The 25,998-nt window shown below is 41.2% G+C and overlaps 1 protein-coding gene across 1 annotated transcript; it reads right to left on the bottom strand.

The window, feature by feature from the left end:
- LOC124802665 (apolipoprotein D-like) lies at positions 1-24,829 on the bottom strand. Its single transcript, XM_047263579.1, has 6 exons — positions 24,785-24,829; positions 14,922-15,050; positions 14,634-14,764; positions 8,320-8,408; positions 1,897-1,992; positions 1-291 (listed from the first exon to the last, which is right to left on the bottom strand). The coding sequence occupies exons 2-6, from the start codon at positions 15,042-15,044 to the stop codon at positions 161-163; spliced, it is 570 nt and encodes a 189-aa protein (XP_047119535.1). The 5' UTR covers positions 15,045-15,050; positions 24,785-24,829; the 3' UTR covers positions 1-160.
- Between the last annotated feature and the right edge of the window lie 1,169 nt (positions 24,830-25,998).

The raw sequence follows: 25,998 nt of genomic DNA on the forward strand, positions 1-25,998 counted from the left end.
TTCTGTTCATCAAATGTCGTTTAATTAATGTCGCATACAACAACTTTCACATTCTGTGATAGTCTCATTACATTTATCTGGCGTTACAAAACATTAGATATAATGATTATAACACTGATTAAATGTACTTCATCATCCTAGGAACCTTCATCACCAGTAATCAATTTTCACAGGTTTGGTTTGTTTTTCTCAGTCTCTCAGTGTCCAGACCATTCGTTGTCATAACAGAGAACATATTCTGGATGAGTTCGTCGGTGGGGTATTTTTCTCTTGTGAGCAGCCACGAGAACTCTGAAACAAGAATTAGTTTCATTGAACAAGTGATTTTGAAATTTTACGCTGCAGCTGAAGATCTGCACACAAGCTAAAAGGAAATATATGATGTTTCCACATTCCTCATATTAGGTCAATAGCAGTACAAAATTTGGATAAACCAAAAAGATATCAATACTAACATACAAATTTCTTATTCAATATCTCGATAAGAGCAATTGATTTCCTTCAACTATACTACTTCTGTCCATCTTTCATACGTAGCATGAAATTACATGCCTAAAATGTATTCTGACAATTTCAATACAAACCCCAAAACATAACTGCTTTAAATTCCTCTCTGACTGACATTCCACAATCCTGTCAAATCTACGAAGTTAATCATTCACACTGCTCACTGGAATGAAAGTAACCAAACACTTGCTTTGCTTCGCAAGAAATAACCCAATTTGTTAGCGTCCGATGAGCGAAATGACCACTGAACACTGTTTCTATTTCTTCCAGATATTCACTACTCTGTTGTCGTTGACAGCAGCCAGTATTTACTAGTCTTCAGCCGTATGCGTTAGTGGCAGTTTGACCGGGCATGAAAATGTTGTCTATGTTAATTGCGTAGTATTGACGGAATGAATCATAGGAAATGTGCGGCTGTGGTCACAACTCTGCTGATGTGCACAGATACTAAAAACATTAGTCTAGAGTACGTGGTGGTCTTGCTCTAAATGTGTGCTCCTACAAACAAGCCTGCAGACTTTTTTTTGCAGAATGGGTGTATTTGTTACCTGGAGAAGCTCTGAATACTGGCGTGTGGGTGGCTGGTTTGAAAAAAAAAAAACAAAGTGCTCTAGCGCTGATAATATCTGGTGCTTTAGCATGAAAGTGTCCTTAGTCATTGCTTCCACTACTAGGCTGATACAGGGAGTGGAGGAGGAAACCTACACCATCACAACGAGGTTTAGCAGAGGGGACACAGTAAGCTCCAGCTCCTACATACTGTGTCTTCAGTTAGGAAAATTCAGCATGATTTTGTACAGAGGACCTACTTGCTACATGTAAGAACAAAGAACATTTAAATGTTACAGATAATCTTAAGTGAGACTGCTTCTCTATGCAGGAGACTGTGATGATAATACTGAATTCGTTACTCCGTATCATATTTGAAATGTAGCACACTATGGAAGCACAACGATCGATAATAGTGCTGTGTTTATTTTGTCACTCTAGTAGTATTCATCGCATATGCTGATGAAAAAAATAATTTCCCGAAAATCTTTCGGTTCTGCTGATTCAGGACTAGGTATCTGAGAAATTAAGTGCGAGCGTATGTTTCTCGTTGGTCTCGGTTAGAGAGCGTAGTCTGCAATAAAAAAATAAAAAAAATAAAATAAAAAGAAAAGAAAAAAAACCACAAACAGTATTTCCCAATTGACCAGTAGCTTGTTACAGCAGTATGACGCCAACAACAGAATTCAGCATTGCCACGTGTTTGTCTGGTTTGCGCCGATATCTGTTTGTTCTTCAGGTCTCACTTCATCTGCATCTTGCGTAACAGTCAAAGTTTATTACGACCACTTACGTAAAAATTGATCAAAAAGCTGCCGAACAACTAGCAGCGATACTTACGCATGTTAGCCGCCCCTCCAATATCGATACACGACCAGACCACGGAGTAGTTCCCGTAGTCCGTGTCGAGAATCCAGTATGGCGCCTCAAATGAACCTGGAGAGGAAAATTTGCAATCGGATTTGATATTCAAGCTTCTAACTGTAATCGTTGTATTTCTTTTGGGGGATATATTGCAACAAAGGTTGTGAAACAACAAGAATTCATACACTAGAAGCTTCGAACGTACTCAGTCTACGTCACTAACGGATATTTTCATGATTGGAAGTGAGGTATCCGTATCTTACATAATTACTGCGATACCTACCTTACTAAGCTTGGAGCGTTATTGACAGCACATTTCTCACTAAAATGCTCTTTCACTGTGAATTTTCCATTATTAATGTAGCACTAAAATACATCTCGTTTTCTGTTTGTTTAATTATCGTACAGCGATAACAGTTACATAGAAAATAATGGATGTAAATCATTAACAAATAATATCTAGGAATAATTAATATAATTGATACTACTAATACTCTACTTATTGTACAGACAATTAGTACAGAAGTAGAAAATACGACGTATACATGGGCCAAGGGAAGATACTGTCGAAGGAATGGCGGCAATGACGTCGAAGAGTTTCCTACGTTAGTTTCTCTGTAGTTCGACGGTGACTCCTGCAGTTCCTAACTTCAGCATCAGAACATTACTTTACGCCACCTATGATGCTCGCCTCCACATCAAATTAAATTATGATTATATTTCGATCTGGTGTACCTCGGTACCATATGGAAATATCGTGTAAAATTTACACCGTTTTTCTTTGGTTTCGAAGCTATAGTTCCTTACTGTATTACACACGGTGCAATCTGAGACGAATCAAATCAAGTCCACCATCGACAAAAGTCTGTTTATTGAAAGACATTCATTCTACATGGATCTGTCAAAATAATATTACTCGTTTTGTATAGTTGGTTCCATACTGATCCGTTTGACTGATAACTCGAGCACGAATCGCTTTCACACTGTGTATTCACAGTTTCTTCTTTGGTCTTTGCGGTAAGAATACTATAATATGAAATTTTCTATAGAATTCTTTCATAGCTTGTATCGTACAGAAGATGAGAGGTGTTGTTGAGATAATCAAGAGGAAGCATCTGGCCAACCAACCAATACAGAGCTTTTTAATCTGTCAGGGTCTTCTCTAATATTGAGACCGCGACGTTCGAGTGTCAGCTGCAATGTTTTTCACAATTCAACCTTCACCGGAAAGCTCTAGATATCATCTTCGAGAGACAAACAATACTACATGTTCTGCTGAATAACAAAGTATCTTCATACACATCTGTACTAACATCCGTGAATAGGTGGATGTAGTTGGTTTAAATGCCGGTGGAGGAAGGAAATTCGATCACCAGAACTTGTCGTCCAATGAGAAAAGCCTTGTGGTATGTACTACCTTGGGGCTCGAGGCCGTGACAGACACCTCTTGCACGATGCGAGACCTTGTGACATGTCTAGTACTAACTAGTCTGTCACTCGGATAGCGACACTAAATCCACTGACGTTAGTCAGCCAGTCAGTCAGGCAGCAGTAGCCGGCAGAGACACAAGCAGCAACAGGGAAGTAAGCGATTTTGTGACTTTAACGAGTTCCTAACAAGGAGCCATTTTTATAATATCATCTTTGTGCTTTAATAGTTTACTTTTTGAGTTTCTGCGTGTTTATTTAACATCTAATAGCCACAGTTCTCGTGTTTTAGTTTGCGTCGAAAAGTAAACCGATTTTGTGACATATTACAAGTTCCTAACCAGGGGCGAATTATTTAGTTTCACCTGAGTGCTTCGGTAGTTAGGTTTTTGAATCTCTGCGTATTAATCTAATCTACTAGACACAGTTTCTGCGTTTTCGTCAGAGTCTACAGTAGAGTTGCGCGGCACGTGCCGATTATCCGTTTATCTGCATAGTTTAGTTTTCCACGTTCTTTAGTACGGACATGGACTGCAATTGTTGCGTGTGGATGCGAGTCGAGTTGGTGACACTTCACTCTCAGCTTCAGACTGTGATGTCTTCGGTTACTACGATTGTTGTGTGTGGATGCGAGCCAAGTTGTTGACACTTCGCTCTCAGCTTCAGACTGTGGTGGCTTCGGTTACACAGCCTGAGGCTGCAGTGGATGGGCACCACTGTTGTGGGCCGGGAGTGGGGATCCAACGGACGTCCAGCACGTCAGTGGCCTCCGATCGGTCCTCACCGGTGGCCAGCCCAGTTACTGCTAGCACTGAGGTTGACCCCTTCCCTGTGGTCGAGTCGGAGGTCGCCCCGGGGCGTGGCAGGCGGCGAAAGACTTCCCAAGCGGCCGTACGTAGGGTCTGTCAGACAGACAAACCGGTTGCAAGTGTGGCTGACACTGTCACTGAGCCAGATGCTTTCGCCTGTCCTGTTTCAGAGGAAACCTCTCAGCCTGCAAGATCCGGACAATCACAGAGGGTGCGATTAACGATAGTTAGGAGCTCCAACGTTAGGAGCGTTAGGGACGTGGCTGCCAAGAAGGGAAAGAAAACTAGTGTACACTCCGTGTGTATACCGAGTTGAGTCATTCCAGATGTGGAACGGGTCTTCCCAGATGCCATGAAGAGCACAGGGTGCAGCCAACTGCAGGCGGTGGCTCACGTCTGTACCAGTGATGGGTGTCACTTCGGATCACAAGAGATTCTTGTTGGTTTCGAGCGACGAACAGAAGTGCTAAACGCTGCCAGTCTTGCTTGTAAGATGGAAGCAAAGCTGACCATTTCCAGCATATTCGACAGGACCGACTGTGAACCTCTGGTACAGAGCCGAGATGAGGGTCTGAATCAGAGACGGCTCTGCGACCCTGTAAGCTGCAGATTCCTCGATCCAAAGGGTGGTTGGGTTTCGGGTTCCACTGAATAGGTCAGGAGGCGGCTTCACGGGTAGCAGGGGTTGTGTGGCGTGGACTGGGCGGCTTTTTAGGTTAGAGGGTCTATGGAAAATACTATATGGGCTTCAGCCACAAAGGGTGCAGGCCGAACACTGGATTGACGTAGATACAGGAAACATCGGTATAACAATCGTAAATTGTCGAAGCTGTGTTGGGAAAGTACCAGAGCTGCAAGCGCTAATAGAAAGCACTGATGCTCAAAATGTTATAGGCACTGAAAGCTGGCTAAAGCCGGAAATGAGCTCAGCCGAAATTTTTGCGAAGAACGGTGTTCCGAAAGGATAGGCTAAACGCGGTTTTCGGTGGCGTGTTTGTTGCTCTTAGAAGTAGCTTAGCATGTTGCGAAATTGAAGTAGATTGTTCCTGTGAGTTATCATGGGCAGAGGGCATTGTTGGCAACCGGAATAAGATAATAATTGGATCCTTTTACTGACCTCTCAATTCAGATGATACAGTTGCTGAAAGGTTCAAAGAAAACTTGAGTTTGATTTCAAACACGTACCCGACTCATACGATTATAGTTGGTGGTGACTTTAATTTACCTCGATATGTTCGCGAAAATACATGTTTAATTCTGCAGGTACGCATAGAACATCATCCGAAACTGTGCTAAACGCATTCTCTGAAAATTATTTCTAGTAGTTAGTTCATGAGCCTACGCGAATTGTAAACGGTTGTTAAAACACACGTGACCTCTTAGCAACAAATAATCCTCAGTTAATAACGAGCATCAAAATGGATTCAGAGATTAGTGAACACAGGGTTGTCGTAGCGAGATTGAGTATTGTAACCCCCAAATTCACCAAAAATAACCGAACAATATAACTGTTCAAGAAAGCAGATAATAATTCACTTGACACCTTCCTCGGAGAGAATCTCCACTCCTTCCACATTAATTATGTAAGTGTAAACCAGATGTGGTTTGAATCCAAAGAAATAGTATCAGCAGCAGTTGAGAGATTTATACCAAATAAATTAACAAACGACGGAGCTGATACTCCTTGGAACACAAAACGGGTTAGAACACTGTTGCAGAAACAACTAAACAAACATGCCAAATGTAAACAGACGCCATATCGAGAAGCATTTGGCTGTCTTACGTATTTAGCTGTTGGTACAAGGCCCGATATAGCATTTGCAGTGAGCTATGTGTCAAAAATTTTAGAGAATCCTCGAGAAAATCATTGGTCTGTGGTAAAAAGAATCCTAAAGTACATAAAAGGTCCAGTTTCATTGGGTATAAAATATGATGCTAGCCATGAAAACAGGAGCATTAGTTGGTTTATCACTGGTTAACTCATTTGGCTGCAGATACTGTTCAGTTGGAGTTGACACAGGATTTGCCTCTGCCATGTGAAGAATATCTTTAGCATAACTGTCTTGATTAATCTCTATTGATCCATTATCATGACATACATTATTAATATTTAAGAAATACCCTACTGGCTCAACAGCAATTTTTAACTCATCTTGAATTTCCTTTAGGAAAACTTCAATATCATTCTTCTTACGTGCAGATACTAATCCATCATCAACATACAGAACTACTATCAACTTGTCATTGCAGTTTTCTCGATAGAACAAACACCGATCTGCCTTACTTTCCACAAGCCCAAGATTTATTAGGAAGTCTTTTTAACATTTATCTGTTTTCTTATTATTCCATTCTCGAAACTTTTTTGACTAACTGGGTATGTTCCGACATTCGCATCTCCCGAGGAGATCACGAATGTAAAATTAGAGAGATTAGAGCGCGCACGGAGGCTTTCAGACAGTCGTTCTTCCCGCGAACCATACGCGACTGGAACAGGAAAGGGAGGTAATGACAGTGGCACGTAAAGTGCCCTCCGCCACACACCGTTGGGTGGCTTGCGGAGTATAAATGTAGATGTAGATGTAGAACAGAACATCTCCAAATCATGTGTTAAAGACATCTTCCAGAATATTTTGAAGAAGAGAAAACGACAACATGATTGAAAATAAAAGAGTGAACAGTTCTTAGCTGGGATAAGTCACCATGGGTGACTGGATTTGGTGTTATCAATGCGGAGCTACCACAAAAAGAAAATGTGTGCAGTGGGTCTCTGAGGCGTGAATGTGAAGCACGAGTTTAACAACATCCCGAAGAAGGACTTTTCTGACACTTTCATATGGATCTATGAACGTTCTGCGCGTTGTAGTTTCGTGGGAGAAGACTTTCGAGAACACGGGAAGCATTAAAACCACCTTTTTAACATTTATCTGTTTTCTTATTATTCCATTCTCGAAACTGTTTTGACAAACTGGGTATGTTCCGACATTCGCATCCAATTGCTAATCAACCTAAGACATTGCCATTCAAAGTTAGGTTATAACTAACACCAACAGAGAAACGCCAGTTCTAATAAACCAAAATATGGAAGTAAAATAGTATTTTTTTGCATTAATATATTAAAAATACATGTTAGGAGAAAGATGAAATCAGTGTAAGACAGAAATTGACATAGAATTAATGAAGGATTTCCTACAAATGTTCATTTTGAGCATAGTTTTACCCAGAAGAGAAACGTAAATCGTGGAAGAAACAGTTAAAAAATGAGTGATAGCACTTGAAATGTGGTGCCACAAAACAAAGTTAAGAATTAAATGAATGAATACGGAAAAAATGAACAAGTACTAGGTACGTGTATAGGAGAGGAAAGGAAACTACACAATATTCTTTCCACAAACAGGAACATACGAGTAGCCACTCACTCCTGATTCTTTAAAGAATCGAACTTCCTTGTACAAAACAGCTTCAAACGTCTGTTTACAGACGAGTTAATGTCCGTATTAAATATTTGACATGAAGCATGTTAAACCTTTATGGTTGAAGGGTAAAACTTTAATTAATTTGGTTTTATTAGCCCCGAATTATTTACCCACAGACTAATGAAAAAGTCAAAACCAAAAGAGGGTAGCCGTTAGATTTGGGGGTAAATAAATAATACATTACATCGAAACGTCATGTTTGCTGTTTATGTTTTATAGCAAGAAAAATGAATTATCTTTAAAGTTCGTCGCCAGTCGCTAAGTGCTCTCATTATAAAACACGGAATGAGTGTAGTCTACGTTGTTATTTAGTACTACCTCCAGCTAGTGCACTAGCATCGCGTACGCAGCGTTTGCGCTAAGGACAGCTTCTGCCAAGAGAGGGCACTAGTATTACAGGGGAGCAGAGTGTGCGATAGTGAAAGAACATTATTATGCTAAACTTGCTTAAAACGTTAAAACTGTGTAACTGATTAGTGCAGACGAAGTATAATGTTATAGAGAATTTTGTGATAAGTAGGTATTCAAAGATGAAAAGATTAGTAGAAGAAAGAAAAAGACAGAAACGTTACTAATGCAGTCACAAGACTGATGACTTTTAAAAGAAATAGATTGTGGAACAAGAGTCAATGCCTGATAGCATTGACACATATTAAAGTTTCTGAGGCGATTTGCTCGTAAACACTCACCGGTCTGTGGGAAGATAACGATCAGGCGACCTTCCGTTGTGTTCCCATCCACACTGGCCTGTCCATTGATGATTTCTGGATCGCCCGTTCTGAAAGACAACGGATCAAGTCATTAATGACCTGAAGAAATCACTGGCTAATGACATTAAATACAGTCATGGAAATACGTATTCATACAGTAGGTGGTGACAAACTACGATGGTGTGTTGGGATAGTAAATCACCCACAGCGCCGATACGAATAAGTACGATGATGTAGCGTCTGTTAACCATGTCCTTGGTAATGAAGCTTCCCGTATGCCATGAATCTATTCTGGGAAAATAAAATATGTTACACTACGCACGGTCTACGACAGGCAAAATGTATTCATACAGCGGACTAATATTAACCAAACAAACGGCTGACGCAGCCACGGAGTGCATGCCACACTTGTGTAGTCGTGTGGCGGCCGTGAAGCAACAGCACATCGGACGTGGGTACCGTGGGACAGCAGAATGGGCCGCCGGAAGGGGAAGGAAACGACCACTGAGGAACGAAACATCGTTGTCGCCCTATACCTTCAACACAAGTCGTATGACGAAATTGCGAACATCATAGGACGAAGCCGAGCGACTGTGCAATGTATCATTAAGCGATATAAGGACAGACATGTAGTAATAAACAGTGAACGACACGGTCGTCCACAGACGCTTACAACAAGAGAGACCAGAGAGCTACTAAGAATCATTAAGAAAAACCCGAAAACCACAGTGTCGGCACTATCCGCATATGTACATGACCACTTCAAAAAAATGTCTCGGAGCACTGTGGGGCTGAACATCTGAGGTCATCAGTCGCCTAGAACTTAGAACTACTTAAGCCTAACTAACCTAAGGACATCACACACACCCATGCCCGAGGCAGGATTCGAACCTGCGACCGTAGCGTTCGCGCGGTTCCGGACTGAAGCGCCTAGAACCGCTCAGCATGACCACTTCCGAAAGGACATCACTCCGAGGGCAGTTCGTACCATTCTCAATCGTTCGGGCTACAGAACCAGGGTCCCGAGACGAAAGCCCTACATCAGCAAAAAGAACAGGAAGTGGCGGATGGAATTCGCGAAACAGCATGTATCCAAGACAGCAGACTTCTGGGATACTGTATTGTTTAGTGATGAAAGTAAATTTAATATCGTGCACAATGATGGTAGGATCTTGGTCTGGAGAAGACCGAATACAGACCTCGACCGAAACAACATTCAACCCACGGTGAAGCATGGAGGTGGTGGAGGGATGGTGTGGGGCTGTATGTCAGCCTCCGGTGTCGGAAAATTAGTGTTTGTGGAAGGTACCATGGACAGATTTGTGTATATGAACATTCTCAAACAGAACTTCAAATGGTTCAAATGGCTCTGAGCACTATGGGACTTAACAGCTGTGGTCATCAGTCCCCTAGAACTTAGAACTACTTAAACCTAACTAACCTAAGGACATCACACACATCCATGCCCGAGGCAGGATTCGAACCTGCGGCCGGCAAACAGAACTTCCAACAGAGAGTTGATCTCTTGGCTCTTCCTAGAAATTATTACTTGCAACAGGACAATGATCCCAAACATACGGGGCAAATTGTCCGGCTGTGGTTGCTCTACTCCACACACTCTTAAAACACCAGCTCAGAGTCCGGACCTGAATCCCATCGAACACTTGTGGAGTTGTTAGAAGTGTCATTTTCTGTTGGTGTATGAATACTTAATTCCCAGCGCAGTAGAGAACTTGGCAGACGTTTTTGTATTTTGTTTTGTGAAGGCTTGTTCATTCTCGTTCTATATACCAGCATAGCTGCATTGGAGACTGGCCAATGTGTATAGTGCATATCCAATTAGTGTTTTTGGTTTCGTATTGTCAATAAAGGCAGTTTACTTTTCCACGCTCTCGTGTATGAATACTTATTTCCATTACTGTACGTATATTCTAACCGGTTTGACGCACAAGGAAATATGTTTATTGTTATTAAACTTATGGGCGCTACAATTCCAAAACATTAATAAAAACCATGAAGAAATTTGATGTAACTTTGGATGAGCACATAAGCTGAGCAGAAAGTACTTGCACCACACACAGCAAGATTGCTGCTCGCCTGTATACTCTATTTACGTGTGGGAGTATATTTCCACAGGATGTGAAAAGATAGCTTGTGCAAATACTCGTTCTACCGACCCTTCACTATTGTCATGTAGTCCAACACGGCACAAGAAGTAACAACACTGAAAATTTGGAAATAACCACTGGTGTTTTTGTGTGTTAAATCTGCAACATCCATCTAGGCTTCTTGTCAGCCCCTCACATGCCCAGTTAGATTGGTTGCGGCCATACAAGCTACATGACTACCATAAGCTGTGTCTTCTTCATCGGCTTCTCAGTGCACATGCAACCTTATACCTTGCAGATTTGCGTCAGAGATTAAGTCTCACTTATCGAGTATCGCAGGTGAACATATCCATAAAACAAAAAACGTATGCAAACTTCTCTGTCACTGCCGTAACCAATATTCATTTCACAGTATATGGCGAAATAATTCTGAGACTTCTTAGTACACCTACTACAATATTCATTATACCTTCTGTATTTTGTCAAACTCGTACTGAAATGATATACAGAAGGTGTGACTTGGTCAAGTAAGAGATATGTGCCCATTTTATTTTACGCGTTTAGATTACAATCATAATCGGAAAATCTGAAAACGGTACAAAGAAACACATGAGTAGCTCAGTGAGGATGACTGAGACATAAAGAAGTAAATATATTAGCAAAGGCATTAAATAGCATCAAAGATAACGAAATGGCCAACATGTGGCACTAGTGGCATCATGTCGCTGTGTTAAACGCAAGGGGAAAAAAACAATAATTAAAATGCATGGAAATCATGAAATGGCGTATGTACAAAGAACCACAGATACATAAATAAAATATGTAAGTATTTATCCCAGAAAAGGTTCATGTAGCCTTGCTAAAATAATATGGTACCTAACTAAAAGTGGTGGTAGATAAGGGGGGGGGGGGAAGACAGGGATGGGGCAAACCAAGGGTAAAAAGGCTGAATTTATATGATTAAAACGTAAACAATAACAAAGTAAAGAAAAACAGAATATATTTAACAAAAAAGCTATGTTCTGAAAGAATATACAATTGTAGTGAGTCTAAACATGTACTGTCATCAAAAAGATCACATAGAAGTAGTAATATGTGTTTGATGTAGATGACTGTGCATAACTAGTAGGCTTACATATAATATTTTATAGGGACATAAGTACAGCCTGTAAGCGTGCTACTTCTGCACAAACACCAGTGTCAAACAACGTCAACAAATCTCAAGATCGTTATTTTAACTTGTTGATGATGGTACGTCTGTACATTTACTACGATTGTATATTCCTTCCAGAACGTAATTTTTTGTGAAATACATTCTTTATTTCTTTGCTTTGTTATTATTTACTTTGTAATCAAAAAAATTTAGCCTTTTTACCTGCCGTTCACCCCCTCCATAACTTCTCCCTCGCCCTTATCTTCCCCTACTTTTAATTACATACCATATTATTTTAGCAACATTGCGTGAACAATGCATGGGGTAGCGTATTTTTCCATTTCATTTATATAGAAGTGTTGGTCTTATATAAAACCATTTTATGATTTCCACATATTTTAATTTGTGTTTTTTTCTTTGCATTTAACGCCACGACATATTTCCACTAGTGCCACTGTCGGCTATTTCGTTATCTTCGAAACTATGTCATACCTTATTCAGTAACGTTTTGGAATGTGGCACATTCACATGATCCCATACTGTCTGTATGAAGTTCTTCTTCCTGTATTGGTATGAGACTTTCATTCACTCTTATTATGTATTTACTTGTTGTCTCATTGTATGAATTTACTTGTTTGCCTCTTAGCCATCCTCATTTTGCTACTCTTGGTTTTTACTTTTTTTTTGTAACCTTTTCATATTTTCTGATGATGACTGTAATCGAAACACGTAAATAAACCAGTCGCGTCACATCCAGTGGCTTATAAAATAAATAAAAAGTATTCAGTGTACCTGTCATCACCGTTTCTCCCCTGTAATGAATTAATAGACCCTTCCCCCGTTCCCTTCGATGGTATTTCTTATTGACCGTCCGAGACATATTGCCTTACTAAATTGGTTCATTGACGTTCTTCTGTTTCGCTGTTCATTGTGTAAGGTGAAGTCCTTTTTACTTAAAGCTCTAGTGACAAGGAGGAAATTCTAGTATAGTAAGAACACATAGAATCACGTCCTCTTTGTCAGAAAGAAACAAATTTGAAAACTATATCTTCGTTGATATTTTAACTGAATGAAACGAAACGCATATGATAACTACAAAACACGTTGCTCACACAGTACCGGTATTAATAAACTATTTATGCAGCAGCTACTGATACCACGGATACACAAATGAAGTTGACCCATATTATTCCGGAAGTAATCAGTACGTGTAAAAGATGAGACGATTTAATGTACTTACGTTGTCCGAACCTCGAATCACTCACACATACAAGCTTAAAGTAACTGCATTCATGAAAATGTTTTTAGAAAGACCTGTACTATTCTTTTTTAGATTTCGTCACAATGCAATGCAAAGCTGACTCTCTGCCGTGTTACTGTCGTACGTATTCTGCTCAGCAGTGGATAAGACGTACTATCCGTCAAATTCCTTGAGAGCTCGTCTCCCTAGCTTTGGATTGGTAGATGCCAGAAAACTTTTGCGAAGATGTGATTCAAACCTGGTCACTGTCAGACTTACACATCTAACAATAACTATACCGTACCGTTATTTTAGCAGCCATTACGCAGTATCACTTTGTGCTGTCTGTTTGTTTGTTTCAAAATGGACAAAAGAATTCTGATCTCACGGTGAACGATAGTTTCCACTCTCCGTATTCAATATACTTTTAAGCGCTTATAGGGCGTTTTGTGGGCGACTGTCTACAGCTGTTAGATAATTTGAAAAAAATATACATGTGCCATCAGCTGTACAATCATTGTATGTTTATTCTGGATTTTATTATGAATAATTACTAAAGACGCATGGTCAGAAAGCTTCTCATACTTTTGTTGCCTTTATCGATCTATATACATAATAACTTCATCTGCAATCATCACATAGCATAATAATTTTTAATGTTCTATTCGACAACAGCCCTTTATATTGACTTCTTTCACAGTGTTTAGTCCAGATAAATACCTTCTTTACAATTTCTGTATAACCAAAGTCTATATGTCGTATTATAATAGGTTACATATTTATGTTGTTGTTCAGAGAAAAGTCGCCGGTTTATTTCTGGATGTCTGTTACTGTAATCTTCGACTAGACCAAATAACATTTGTAACATTTTACGTGTTTATACTTCGTATGTGTTTGAACTTGATGATCATGTAGTATTTGTACCTCTGACAGTTACAGCATTGCTGTAATTATGCCAAGGCATAGCACATCTATAACGACTATGTTAAGTCAGGCTATTATGACAATTATAATGTTGTTCATTGGTTGTGTCATATTTGACAAAAAAAAAAAATGATCGTATGGCACCGTTGGCCGGGAGCCCCCATGCGGGGAAGTATTGGAAGTTCTTTTAGTTGACGCTACTTCGGCTACTTGCGAGTCAATGATAATGAAATGATGATGAAGAACACACAACACCCAGTCATCACGAGGCAGAGAAAAATACCTGACCCCGCCGGGAATCGAAACCGGGACTCCGTGCTCCTTATGCGAGAACGCTACCGCAAGACCACGAGCTGCGGCCATATTCGACAAAAGTGTACGTTTAATCTATTGACGTAGGATGTGTAAGTACCATAGTTTTAAAATGACTTTTTTTAATGTCTCCATTTTCTATCATACTTTTGTTTATTCTATGTTCGTCTGTTTTGTATCTACAGTTTTGTCCCGTGAAGATCATTGGAACAATCGAAACCGGTGGAGAATAAACTTATCTGTAGAGCTGATGACACAAATATACTTTTTCTAAGTGTTTGTTTGTTCGTGTATCATTGCTTCTTTTTTAGATGTCAGTTCGAAGAAAAAAGAACAACTTTACTGCTAGCCCTGGTTGAGTAGGTGGATCTCTTCACAACTTCACCAGTCCCATCCTGACAAAAGTCTGTGTACCAGGCACAGCCTGCGCCTACATTCTCCTCTCCCCCTTCTGTCAACGATCAGGAAAAGTCCACCAAATGTATGTGTCGACCACAAGGATGTGAACTGGTTCGCTTAACTCGCTGCCCTTGTCGGTGTGAAAATATCGACTCACTCTGGGTCAATCATGGCGTTTTCGACTCCAACGGTGCCGTCCCCATTGTCAGTGTATGTGGCGGTCACACACTCGCCGTCCCCCTCGAAGATGGCGAAGAAGCGGTACTGCTCGTACCATTTCCCCAGGTACTGCGGGAGAGAGTAAGAGTTCGTTATTCTAAGCAGCAAAGAATGTTTTATCCGCCAAAATTCCAGGTTACACTAAGAATTTATGACTGGCATCATTACAATCTCAGTACAACTCTTTATGACGAAAATAACTTAACAGCAAAACTACAGTACTCACAGCAGCTGCGTCGAAGTTTGAGACGAGTGTGACGTTGGGACAGGGTCCGGTACTGCCGATCTGGGCCAGCGACGGTGTCGCTATCAGAGCCAGAACGGTTACGAAAGAAACTGCTGAAGTCATTGATTTCTGTAAGAAACAACGTTATATTTTGTCTGGTTACCGAGACAATGTAACTTCATTTAATTGTTGTTTCAGTGGATGTCTACATGACTACTATATGGTCATAATACAAGTCGTAGCGTATGCAGAAAGTTGTAAAAGAAGAATCAGAACAACAATCAACTGCGAAACACTAAATAACACATAATAAATAACATAATGACGATAACAACAACGAGAATGTATAACTTTTGGAAAAAAAACAGTGTATCTAACAGACACGAGGGAGGCGCCGAAATAAATGGAAACTGTTTATGGAGGAATAAAATAGGATACCAGATTCAAATATCTAGAAGAAATAATGTAACCAAATGCTTTAGACAAATAGGCCAAAGAAAATGGAGGTAGTATTCCGATTAATGGCACTCCAATTAAAAAAAAATCCTTTATAATATCTGTTTCCATAAATGCAAAACTCTGGCGCTGCTACACTGTCATCAGACCAAAATACCTTAATGCATCAGAAAGTTTGCGTTGAATACAACCAAACAATCAGGTTAAACAGGAAAGAAGGACAGGAAAATAATCAGGAAAATTGTGCGAGCAAAATATGCCAATGGGATATGGAAGTTCAGAAGCAATAAAAAAGTTTATGAATAAATATAACGAATGTTTGACACATCGAGGAAGAGAAAAAAGGCGAGATGAAAAAAGAATTTTTAACTTTTTTGACAGAAACCCAAAAATATCAATAATGTGGGCCAAAGAAGTTAAAGCACATCTGCTGGGAATGGAAATAGCGAAGGAAGAAATAGGAAAAAGAGAAAAGTTCGAGTAAAAGTAAAACGTTTCAAAGACTTCCCAGAGAAAACAAAAAAAGACAGGACTTTTATAGACTTGAAAAGGAAGAGAAAAACGTAGATAAGGAATGAAAAACTGCTGGCAGGAAAGATAGGAGAAAAGAAAGAAGACGGAAGTTATTTCATGTGGCCCTTAGTAGGCCAAAACAATAAATAAACATATAATATGAGAAAGTACTTCATCTTACAAAGTCTTGTAATGATCTGTTGTTAATTCAGCGAAGACGTATCCAGAAAACCATCGCAGTATTGGCCTCAAATGGTTTGGAAGAGATATACGAAACTTAAATTAAGTTGACTGGGTAAGCAAAATGTGTAACTACTTTTCATGCCAAGACGAATATGTTTTTTTTTACTAACTCTCCCACTTTAGTGAATTACACCCCTATAAATCAATTAAGTGGACCTACTGCACTGTAGCAAGGAATGGAAGGCTATCCACGGGATAAAAACGTCAACTTAAGTTTCAAAACATACGGTTTATCACTAGCAACCTCTTCTTGCAGCCGACTGAGAAAGGAAAGTGGCACATTGTGTCACACAATCTGGACAGGACATGCTCGTTCTTCTGTCTTACGCTAAATTTTTGAACGCAGCTGTCACTTTTAGTCCAGTCACTGTCATCAACCACGAATCTGACAAGCAAGTGTAACGACCCATCAACGAAGAGTCATTGTTGAAGGAGCACAATATCTGATAGGGGAAGAGGGGTGAGTGGTGCAAATCTCTGAGGGAAGGGACATGGGATTGTAGACAATATGTATGTCGCTTGTATAGCAAAATATTCTCGAGCCGGCTCTGTATAAGCTGCGAAATTTTCTAAAAATGTATTAGCGTTTCCACTATTAATTTAACAGTTTTTTCTATGTGTTGTACCCTTTACTGAATGTGCATTTTCCATAACACATGTGTCGTTATACAGACTCGCCAACTAACGTCATCGAAGACACTCTTGTCTTCTGAAAATATTCTTTGTTGCTGAACTCTGTTGTCTTAAAGCAGTGTCCAACATGGCGCTAAACAAAGAAATCAAAAACAGTAAGCAAGTTACATTGAAAACTGGCGCTAACTGCTTATAGAATTCTAATCATTATGGCAGTTTAATGCGTTCTGACGTCGAAGGAGCCTTATAAAAGCAGTCACGTGTGTACGCTCAAGAGAAACAACACGGGTAGACACGGAATTGATATTCATATAGTGTGTTAAGAATCAAGTAGTGTAAGATAGTGAATATACCATAAACTATTCGAAGTGCACCAAAAATACGAGTTCTGCATCGACAGTGATTCCTGTAGTGAGCTCTTCGTTCTCTATTACCCTCCGCCGTGCACTCTTCTGAGACTCCTGGTGTCATTCTGCCACCTGAACTGGGTTCTTGATCAAATTATGGCTGAAAGTTTTGACTGCTACCATCAAAGATATTTCTTTTATAGTGAGCAATATAAAGTATTTCTGGCCCTTCTGGCCCATTTCTATTTGATATCTCTGTGATATCTTCACTGTAGCAATGTAGACGGAAGTAAGACATCCTCTATCCCATTCTATACATCGTTGATCCCGACAAGGGCTACTTTTTCAATAAGAGTGGCGCAGTATCACATCAGGACGTCCCAAAAAGAAAAGATACTGAATGGACTCGGGACACAGATTACCTTGTCAAATTTTGTGTAGGTTCTTGTTTTGAGACACTTTCAGTACCTTTTGCAAATATTAAGCAAGTACTGGAGGTACATGCTGGTGGTCACAAAGAAAATACTGTACGAGCTTTTTTGTCCTTTTTCCGTGTTCTATTCAACAAGTATTGAAATTTTTGCAGTTACCAGCTATGACAACAATTTTAAACGGTGATGCTTTAATAGAACATCTTCATTGTCACTTTCGATTAGTATTGTCAGTTGAAACCGAGTAAACGGGCACTTTGGTTATGAGATAAACTGTACTGGATTGTTGTCTGTGTAGTGCACCGACCACATTTGGTCACAAATGCGCAAGGTTGGAAGTGAACTGCAGCAGCACCAACCGAAGGCAAATGCGGGTGTTATGTTTCATACAATACAACACAGCTTTCACAATGTTGTGAATCGAGTCGGTGTGGTAGGGTTCGGTAACAGTTGAGACAGCGGTACACAAGCAGTGGATTCCCTACACCTTCCAGCTCCGGCGGCCACTGATTTGTTTGCTATACGTGCCAGAAGGGATAGCAAAGCCCAAACAAACACAGGCCGAAAGCGAACAATACCGAGCCATTTTATACTAAAGTCACTTCTGTTAGTACTGCAGCTCTATCGTCACGGGGCCGTTTCACTTGACCACCATCTGGAATGCTGTTCACGGACCGTTCTGCGTCAGGGCAGTCCGCCCAAACACCGCGGGATCTGTAGCTGCCGTCTCAACTGGCCAGCACTGGCCTCGAAAGCAGCTCGCCGGCCGTCGACTCGGGGACAATACATTACTACCATTACTTCACCAGGCTGCAGCCTTCTGTATAGCATAGGGTATCTGAGTCGCACCACAACGCACAACACACGCTGTCGCGGCTATATGAGGCCACATGGCGTTGAATCGCCGCTGATGGAAGCACCTGCGTCGCCGGCCACTGCACAGCGTGTGCTGCGCTCTGTCGGCATACTAATCATCATCATTACTGTCCTACCGTTGATTCAAAGAGGCAGACCTTGTAATTAAATTCACATACTATCATTGGCCCAAAGTTTGGTCTTACAAAAGTTTGTTTCATGACATCTCCTCCTCTCTTCGGCTGAGTATGGTCAACGCCCTCAACTTCACCACCAAATTTTCAACCATTTACTTCCGAACCGAACATTATCACACCTCTGGCGAATGATGCCAGAGTTAAGACATAGGGGTGGGTTTAAATCCACTGAGCCCTAAACAACACGGCTGGCTTTCTTTACCCATTCTCAACCATAATGAGAGTGTTCTTCGTCTGTAAGTATCACGTCCTTGACGGAACACTGGAATCCACAATCTCCCTCCAACATTCCTCACAAATGAACACTTCCTGTAGTGCTGTTAGTCTCCAGAGACACGCACGATGGTTATGTGCCTATCTCAACTTCAGTACCGTTGGATTGAGAAACAGTTTTACATGTATTTGTCTTGTTATGAACGGCTGAAGTTCCAGTTGACTCAGAAATAATGCTAGAAATTTTCATATGAATACTACTCCTTACAACTTTTTCTCGTAACAAACTAAATGCAAGAATGTTGTCAACATACAGGACAACAGCATAGACCAGGATTTGATTCTTCACACAGCATCCTGGTTAAGAAATAAATTTTCGTGTGTTCCGTATGAAAAACTGTTATCTAAAATGAGTGACACGTAATGAAACCTCTATGTCCATTTGAAAGCTTGGTGGACTCCGTTCAAGCCCTTTCACCAGAGAAATTTCTCTGACAGCACCATTGATGTACTCAGAACTCTCGTTTTCCAATTGAACACGTTGATTGTTCATACACAGGTCATGTACATATTACGAAGTATTGACCATACTAATAAAAACACCAAAAGACCAAAAACCGCAGATACCAGCTGCTTCCATAAAAAAAGATAGCGATGAAAAGATTATCACAGCTGTTAAATATCTAAGGTTGTGTGGATCTATTTAAAGAGGGACGACACTGTAAAATTATTTACAAGAAGAGCAGATGCTAGACTGATACACTGAACTATTCCTAAGGAAATAGAATCAAATGGCTCTGAGCACTATGGGACTTAACATCTGAGGTCATCAGTCCCCTAGAACTTTGAACTACTTAAACCTAACTAACCTCTAACCTAAGGACATCACACACATCCATGTCCGAGACAGGATTCGAACCTGCAACCGTAGCGGTCGCGCGGTTCCAGACTGAAGCGTCTAGAACCGCTCAGGCACACAGGTCGGCGAAATATAATCCACTACGAAGAGGGCAGTTGGCAAACTCAGGTTCTACCGGTTGTTGGGTAACGTACGTCACTCTGCGATCGTTACGACTGAGAATAAATTAAGGGGATGAGAAAACCTCGATAGTAAAGAGGGGAGGTGGCAATGGTACACGATGTGCCCACCGCCGCATACCGTAAAGTGGTATGCGCAGTACATCTATAGACTTGAGTACGGATGTGGGTGTGGAAGGTCGATTCTCGAATAGCCCTAGGTTGACGACTTTGCAGCTTTCGTGGAAGGTTTAGCAATAGTTACTGAGAAGGGTAATGACTTATCTAAAATTCTATGCCATATACACAACTGGAAAACGTGTCTTTCATGTAGAAATATGAAAGATACCTGAGTATTAAAACTACCTAAATAAGATTTCATGTTGCCAAAACGACTACGTAACTCTTCTGTAAAACAGTCACTTCCGTATAGTTGTCCCCCCGTCGGAGGTTCGAGTCCTTCCACCGGCGTGTTTGTGTTTTCCGTCCTCAGCGTAGGTTAGTTTAAGTTAGATTAAGTAGTGTGTAAGCTTAGGGAGCGATGGCCCCAACAGTTTGGTCCCATAAGACCTTACCACAAATTTCCAAATTTCCACATAGCTTGTTTCTGCTTGTAATATCTGGCTGACGAAATTTAAATCTTATATTTTTCGATCGAAGGAGCCATACTTGCACGCGAACTTCCATAAACCCTTCCAGTACTTATAGTTATCAGTATACAGTGGTAAGTAAAACCACAGGGCACCCCAACTACCCCCAGGGCTATTAAATTCATCGAGATGCGTTTTCCACTAAGTTATAGCAGAGAGTGTGACTAGTGTATTGTGTTCTGACGTAAGCAAGTAAATATAATGTGTATACCTGCCAAACTATGGATCCGATGTCTTCTTAATTTTATTATGAAAGTATATTCTTTTCTGCAGAATTACAGAGAACCTTCGAAGAGGATTTAAAAGGCTTATCATGTACGGAGCGTGATCACGTAATAATAAGATAAGAGCATCGAAAAAGAACTGTCTAGCTGTCAGGAGAAGAGATCCCTCAACCGCCTGCCCAGCTGTACCAAATTTAAACAAACACGTTACCCGGTTACGGTTCGAGTGTTTACCAATGAGCTTGAAATCAATCAGCTTGTTGCCCTGTTGTTGTGGCTATCAGTGAAATAGTAGCTCTTCAAGCTGTTCTGACTTCCACAGTGTATACACTTGTCAAAACAGTGCGTGTGGTTTTCGTTTGAGGCGAATGTCACCAAATCGTTGGTATAGCACTGTAGTTGTGACCCGAAATATCTGATGAACGTGCCATGTCGTAACGATCTATCTTCGCAAAGATTGTGATACATTTCCAACACACTGGAATTTCAAAGAATAAAAAAAAAATACAGCAGTAAGTGATGAGAGAAATTCATCTAACACTTTAGCAACCTTAACGTACAACCCACGTGTCAGTGCGAGGCAGCTTGAAAGTGCGAGTCGAATGAGCACAATGAGTATTCTACGAATGCTACACTGCTCTGGAAAACATTAGGACGAGCTAGATAAAGCAGCATAACATATTAACTACTGGGTGGAAATGATTGAAAGTGCGGGAGCATTTTGCCGGAGGTCTCCCCGACGTGCTCAGGAAGTGGGACGTCACAGTTTTGCGTGACTATATCGCCAAATCGGGCTGGCCTCGAAACACGAGGAAATTGAAGGAACTGGAAAGACGTTGTGTGCCAATCAACGAGCAGTTACAGTGCACTGTGATAGTGTTCTTGGTTACAACAGTGCTTGGAGACAAAATTGGTATGACTTCACACGGGGAAGAATCGTAGGGAAACTGGAAGAAGTTTGAAGTGTGACGAGTGTAGCCAAGTGTTTGATATCGCTCAGAGCCATTGTTTCAGATGCACTGGGAGCGTTCCCTATCTCGGGCACTGCTGCTCGATGGACAGGAGGTGGTTGACCACGGTTAGTTGCAGCACCAGATGAAAAAGGACGTACGTCAAACACCGAGTACAACTGCACCACTTTTACCAGGACTGTAAGTCACGCAATATCACGCTCCAAAGTGGCGCGGCAGCTGCAGGTGTGTGGTCTCTTTGCCCGACGACCTGTAGATTGTGTACCGTTGGTACCCGTGCATCGGCGCCACTTTAGCGGTAGTACCACGAGCATAGGGACTGGACCACAGAGGAATGGGATCCCGTGCTCTTCTCTGCTGAGAGTCTGGGTAGGGATACTGGACGTGTCGTCACATGACGATAGGTGAGAACACGTAATGAACCCAGGAACACTGTCGAACATGATCATTAAGTAGTCCTGGTATCATGGTGTGGGGAGACATAATTGCGTGGCCGTGCTGGCATCTAAATCTTCGAAAACCAGTCACACACCAGTCGACGTTATTGTGACACTGTACTCCTTTCCTATGGGGACTTCATTTTTACGGATGACTTTGCGTAACCGCACCAAAAAGCGCACATGCAGGAACCTCGGCGAATGGACTGGCTTGGTCATTTCCCGATATGAATCTCACCTAGAATGTGTAGGATGCTTTGGGGGGGACGTACTGCAACATCTCCAAATGCACCAACGACCTTCCGGTCGCTCTGGTGGAGGAATGAAACACCGTATCACAAGAACTCCTTACCACCGTTGTGGCCGGTATGGGAGCGCGTTGTACAAATGGCTCTCAGCACTATGGGACTTAACATCTGAGGTTATCAGTCCCCTAGACATAGAACTACTTAAACCTAACCAACCTAAGGACATCACGGAATCCATGCCCGAGGCAGGGTTCGAACCTGCGACCGTAGCAGCAGCACAGTTCCGGACTGAAACGCCTAGAACCGCTCGGCCACACCGGCCGGCAGCACGTTGTACAGAACGCTCCGTCGCTCGTGGTTATGTCACACCTCGTTAAGAACCACGTCCTGCCTTGTACAAAAGTGTCTTTTCTGTTCGTCTCGCTGTGTATTTCTTTCACTTACCTTCCGTACAGTACTGTAGCAATTCTTTCTGTGTCTAGTTCAAGTATCATCGAGCTGTGTTACTTGGCAGTGTTACATGACGCGGAAGCTACTTTCGTCATTAAGTCTTGCACACCAGTGTGCGTTCAAATGCTTTTGACCACTTCCGCATTTCGCTTCATTTACAACATCACGACACTTACCCTCAAAATTGGTTATAGTTCTCCGAACGATGTCTACGAAAACTGAAAAGTGATGCGGCTTTAATGATGCAAGATTTACTTTATGGATTAATCTTGCGCCAATAAATCTTCGTAGTATGCACTACTGTTCAGTTGAAAATCCACGCTGTTTGACAGATGTGTAGGAACACCGACCTTGGTCTCCCACGTGTAGCGCGGGCTTTTCAAGATTCACATCACTGGTCCCCTTTTTATTCACGTGAATCTAAATATACACAAGAATCTACCGTTCCTAACATATATACTGCAACAGTTATTTAGAAGCATCGCACTGAACATAAAGCTAACCATTTGTTACCAACGTGACGGATGCCACTCCCATTCCGCACAGATATATTTATTCTTTCTGGATGTAGTTTGGTTGCTGTGTTTTAGCTTCCTTATCTGATAAGTAGGAGAATTCAAAGCTTAACTGTGTGTGAGCGTAGGTTGGAGAAAGTGGACAGGATTTCCGGGAAAAGCGCGTCACTATGAGGCTGTCTGCTCGCGAAGCTGCTCAGTCGATAGGGACACAAATGTTGTGAGTGACACTTAATGACGTACAGATTTAAAAGTCACATTTTTACGTAAAGTTCTTAAGACTGTCTTGTCGAGATATACATAATGATTGCACGGACCGTAAGGGTTAAATGACTTTGAAAGTAAAATTTTGGCAACCGATCTGACTAAAAACTCTAAGAGGCTTTGGACTTTCGTAAAATCATCATTACGACTCTCTTAACAGAACAAAATCGACCGACGTGAACGTAATTTCTAGAGTGCCACAAGGAAGTGTGATACACAATCATTACTGTTTACGATGTGATAAATTATCTAGTGGAAAACCTTGGAAGCTCTTTAAGAGTGTTCGCAGATGCTGCAGTTGGCGTGTGTACAAGAAAGTAGCAACGCCAGAAGACAGTATCGATTTGCAGAATGGCCTCAGAGGACTGATGAATGGTGGAGGCTCTGGCAGTTGCACCTGAATGTTAATAAATGTAATAAATCGAGCATACGTAGGAGAAGAAGTCCACTACTATACAGCTATGACAAAATGCTGGAAGCAGTATCTATCGTAAAATGCCCAGGATTAACTAGCCAGAGAGACATTAAGTGGAACGACACGTAAAATAAATAGTAGTAAAAGCAGATGCCAGACTGGGATTCAAAGGTAGAATCTTAAGGAAGCGTGTCTCATCCACGAAATAACTGGATTACCAAACGCTTGTTCGACCGATTCTTGAGTATTTTTCATTAATCTGAGATCCTGAACAGGTAGGACTGCTGGAAGAGGTAGAGAAGACACAAGGAAGCGGTGCATTTCGTCACTGGATTGTATTGTCGACGCGAGAGAGTTATAGAGATGCTCGACAAACTCCAGTGTCAGACGCAACAAGAGAGGCGTTGCGCATCACGGAGAGGTTTACTGTTAAAATTTCGAGAGTGTATCACTTCCTCCCATATACATCTAACAAAATGACCATGATAAGAAAATTCGATAAATTACACCTGACACAGAGGTTTACCGACAATCATCCATCCCACGAGCCATTCGTGAGTGGAACAGGGAAGGAAATACCTTCCGCCACACACCGACAGGTAGATTACCGAATATTGATGTAGATATAGAGACTTGCAGAACAGTATTTTTAGCGACGAATTTCTCTACTATTAGCTACCTTCGGGCAAAGGTCTATAATCCTCCGTTCTAAAATCAGAGTTATTTATAAGCTCAGTTAATTACTTAAGTAGATTGCTGAGTGGTTATCGGCCTGTCAACTCACCTGTGAAACAGATCAGCGGATAACCGTGGCCACTGAAAATCTGCCAGTGAGTCGCGGGGGCGCCCTTTTATATGATAAGACTTGGAGTTGATATGACGCACACGGCTCAGCTTCGCCTCCAATGGCAACGGCCTGGAGGGAGATCACTCACACCTGGCGATAAAGAAAGCAAAGCATTGCGTGCGAACCATGCCAAAACATGTTTGGCTTCGTACGTTTCTCAACTTCTGTCGAGGTCGGTCACCTTCGCAGTCAGGGCGGATTCGTCCTTCGGCAAATTATTCTGTAGCTAGCTGATTACCCACCAGCCAATCAACCGTGCCTAATATTAATCTAACACTAATATTCATCGTTTTCGATTGTTTTTACGTCATATCCTTCCTATCTACACCCCTCCCCCAATCTCAATCATTCAATAGGATTGAAACCTCATCAGAACAGTTTAACGACTTGATACTGAAAGCAGTTACTTTTGATTAAAGTTACATCTCACTCCCTTTCCAACACTATTCATTCTTCCATGGGTGAAATGTCGTTAGGATTTTCACTAACCAGCTCAATAAACCCGAAAACTATAAAAGTCAACCTCAGAGCCATATTTCGTAGCCGAAACTGACCACGAAGGTATATAAAATTCTATCTAGGAACACAATAAATTGGTTGTACAACTATAAGTGATGGTTGTAGTCTGCAGCAGGCAATATGTAAGGACATATAATATCACAGTATTATTTGGTATTTAAAATTGCGGTCTTCTAGGACTATAAACTTATTGTAAAAGCATATTAAGTGATCGCTGTAGTCTCAAACAGACTGTACGTCTAGACATTTAATGCTACATCGTATTGAATGTCACAATCGTATCTGGAAGAAGCAACACATGGTAGCTCTCGTCCACAAAGATTCAATCGCCAAGAAACAAAAGTAAATGGACGTCTACAATGGAGGAAAATAGTGAAAAGCAATGTAAATGCTCTCCTCAGTCTTTGAATAGTTCACCCTTTTCTTCAGGGTCGAAGACTGTGATAGAAGAAAGAGGAAAGAAATCTAATGCTGCACTTTCAGGCTATCGTTACACATCTTAAAAAAGACAGATCGTAATGCTGTTTCTGTCATATCTATTGAACTAAGCACCAAGACCAGATAAAATTCTGGAGATAAGTAAATCAACATCGACTATAACATAAGGAAACCTGTAAAAATTCTGCAGTGCC

Source organism: Schistocerca piceifrons, chromosome 1 (genome assembly GCF_021461385.2).
Source record: "Schistocerca piceifrons isolate TAMUIC-IGC-003096 chromosome 1, iqSchPice1.1, whole genome shotgun sequence".
Lineage (NCBI taxonomy): Eukaryota > Metazoa > Arthropoda > Insecta > Orthoptera > Acrididae > Schistocerca > Schistocerca piceifrons.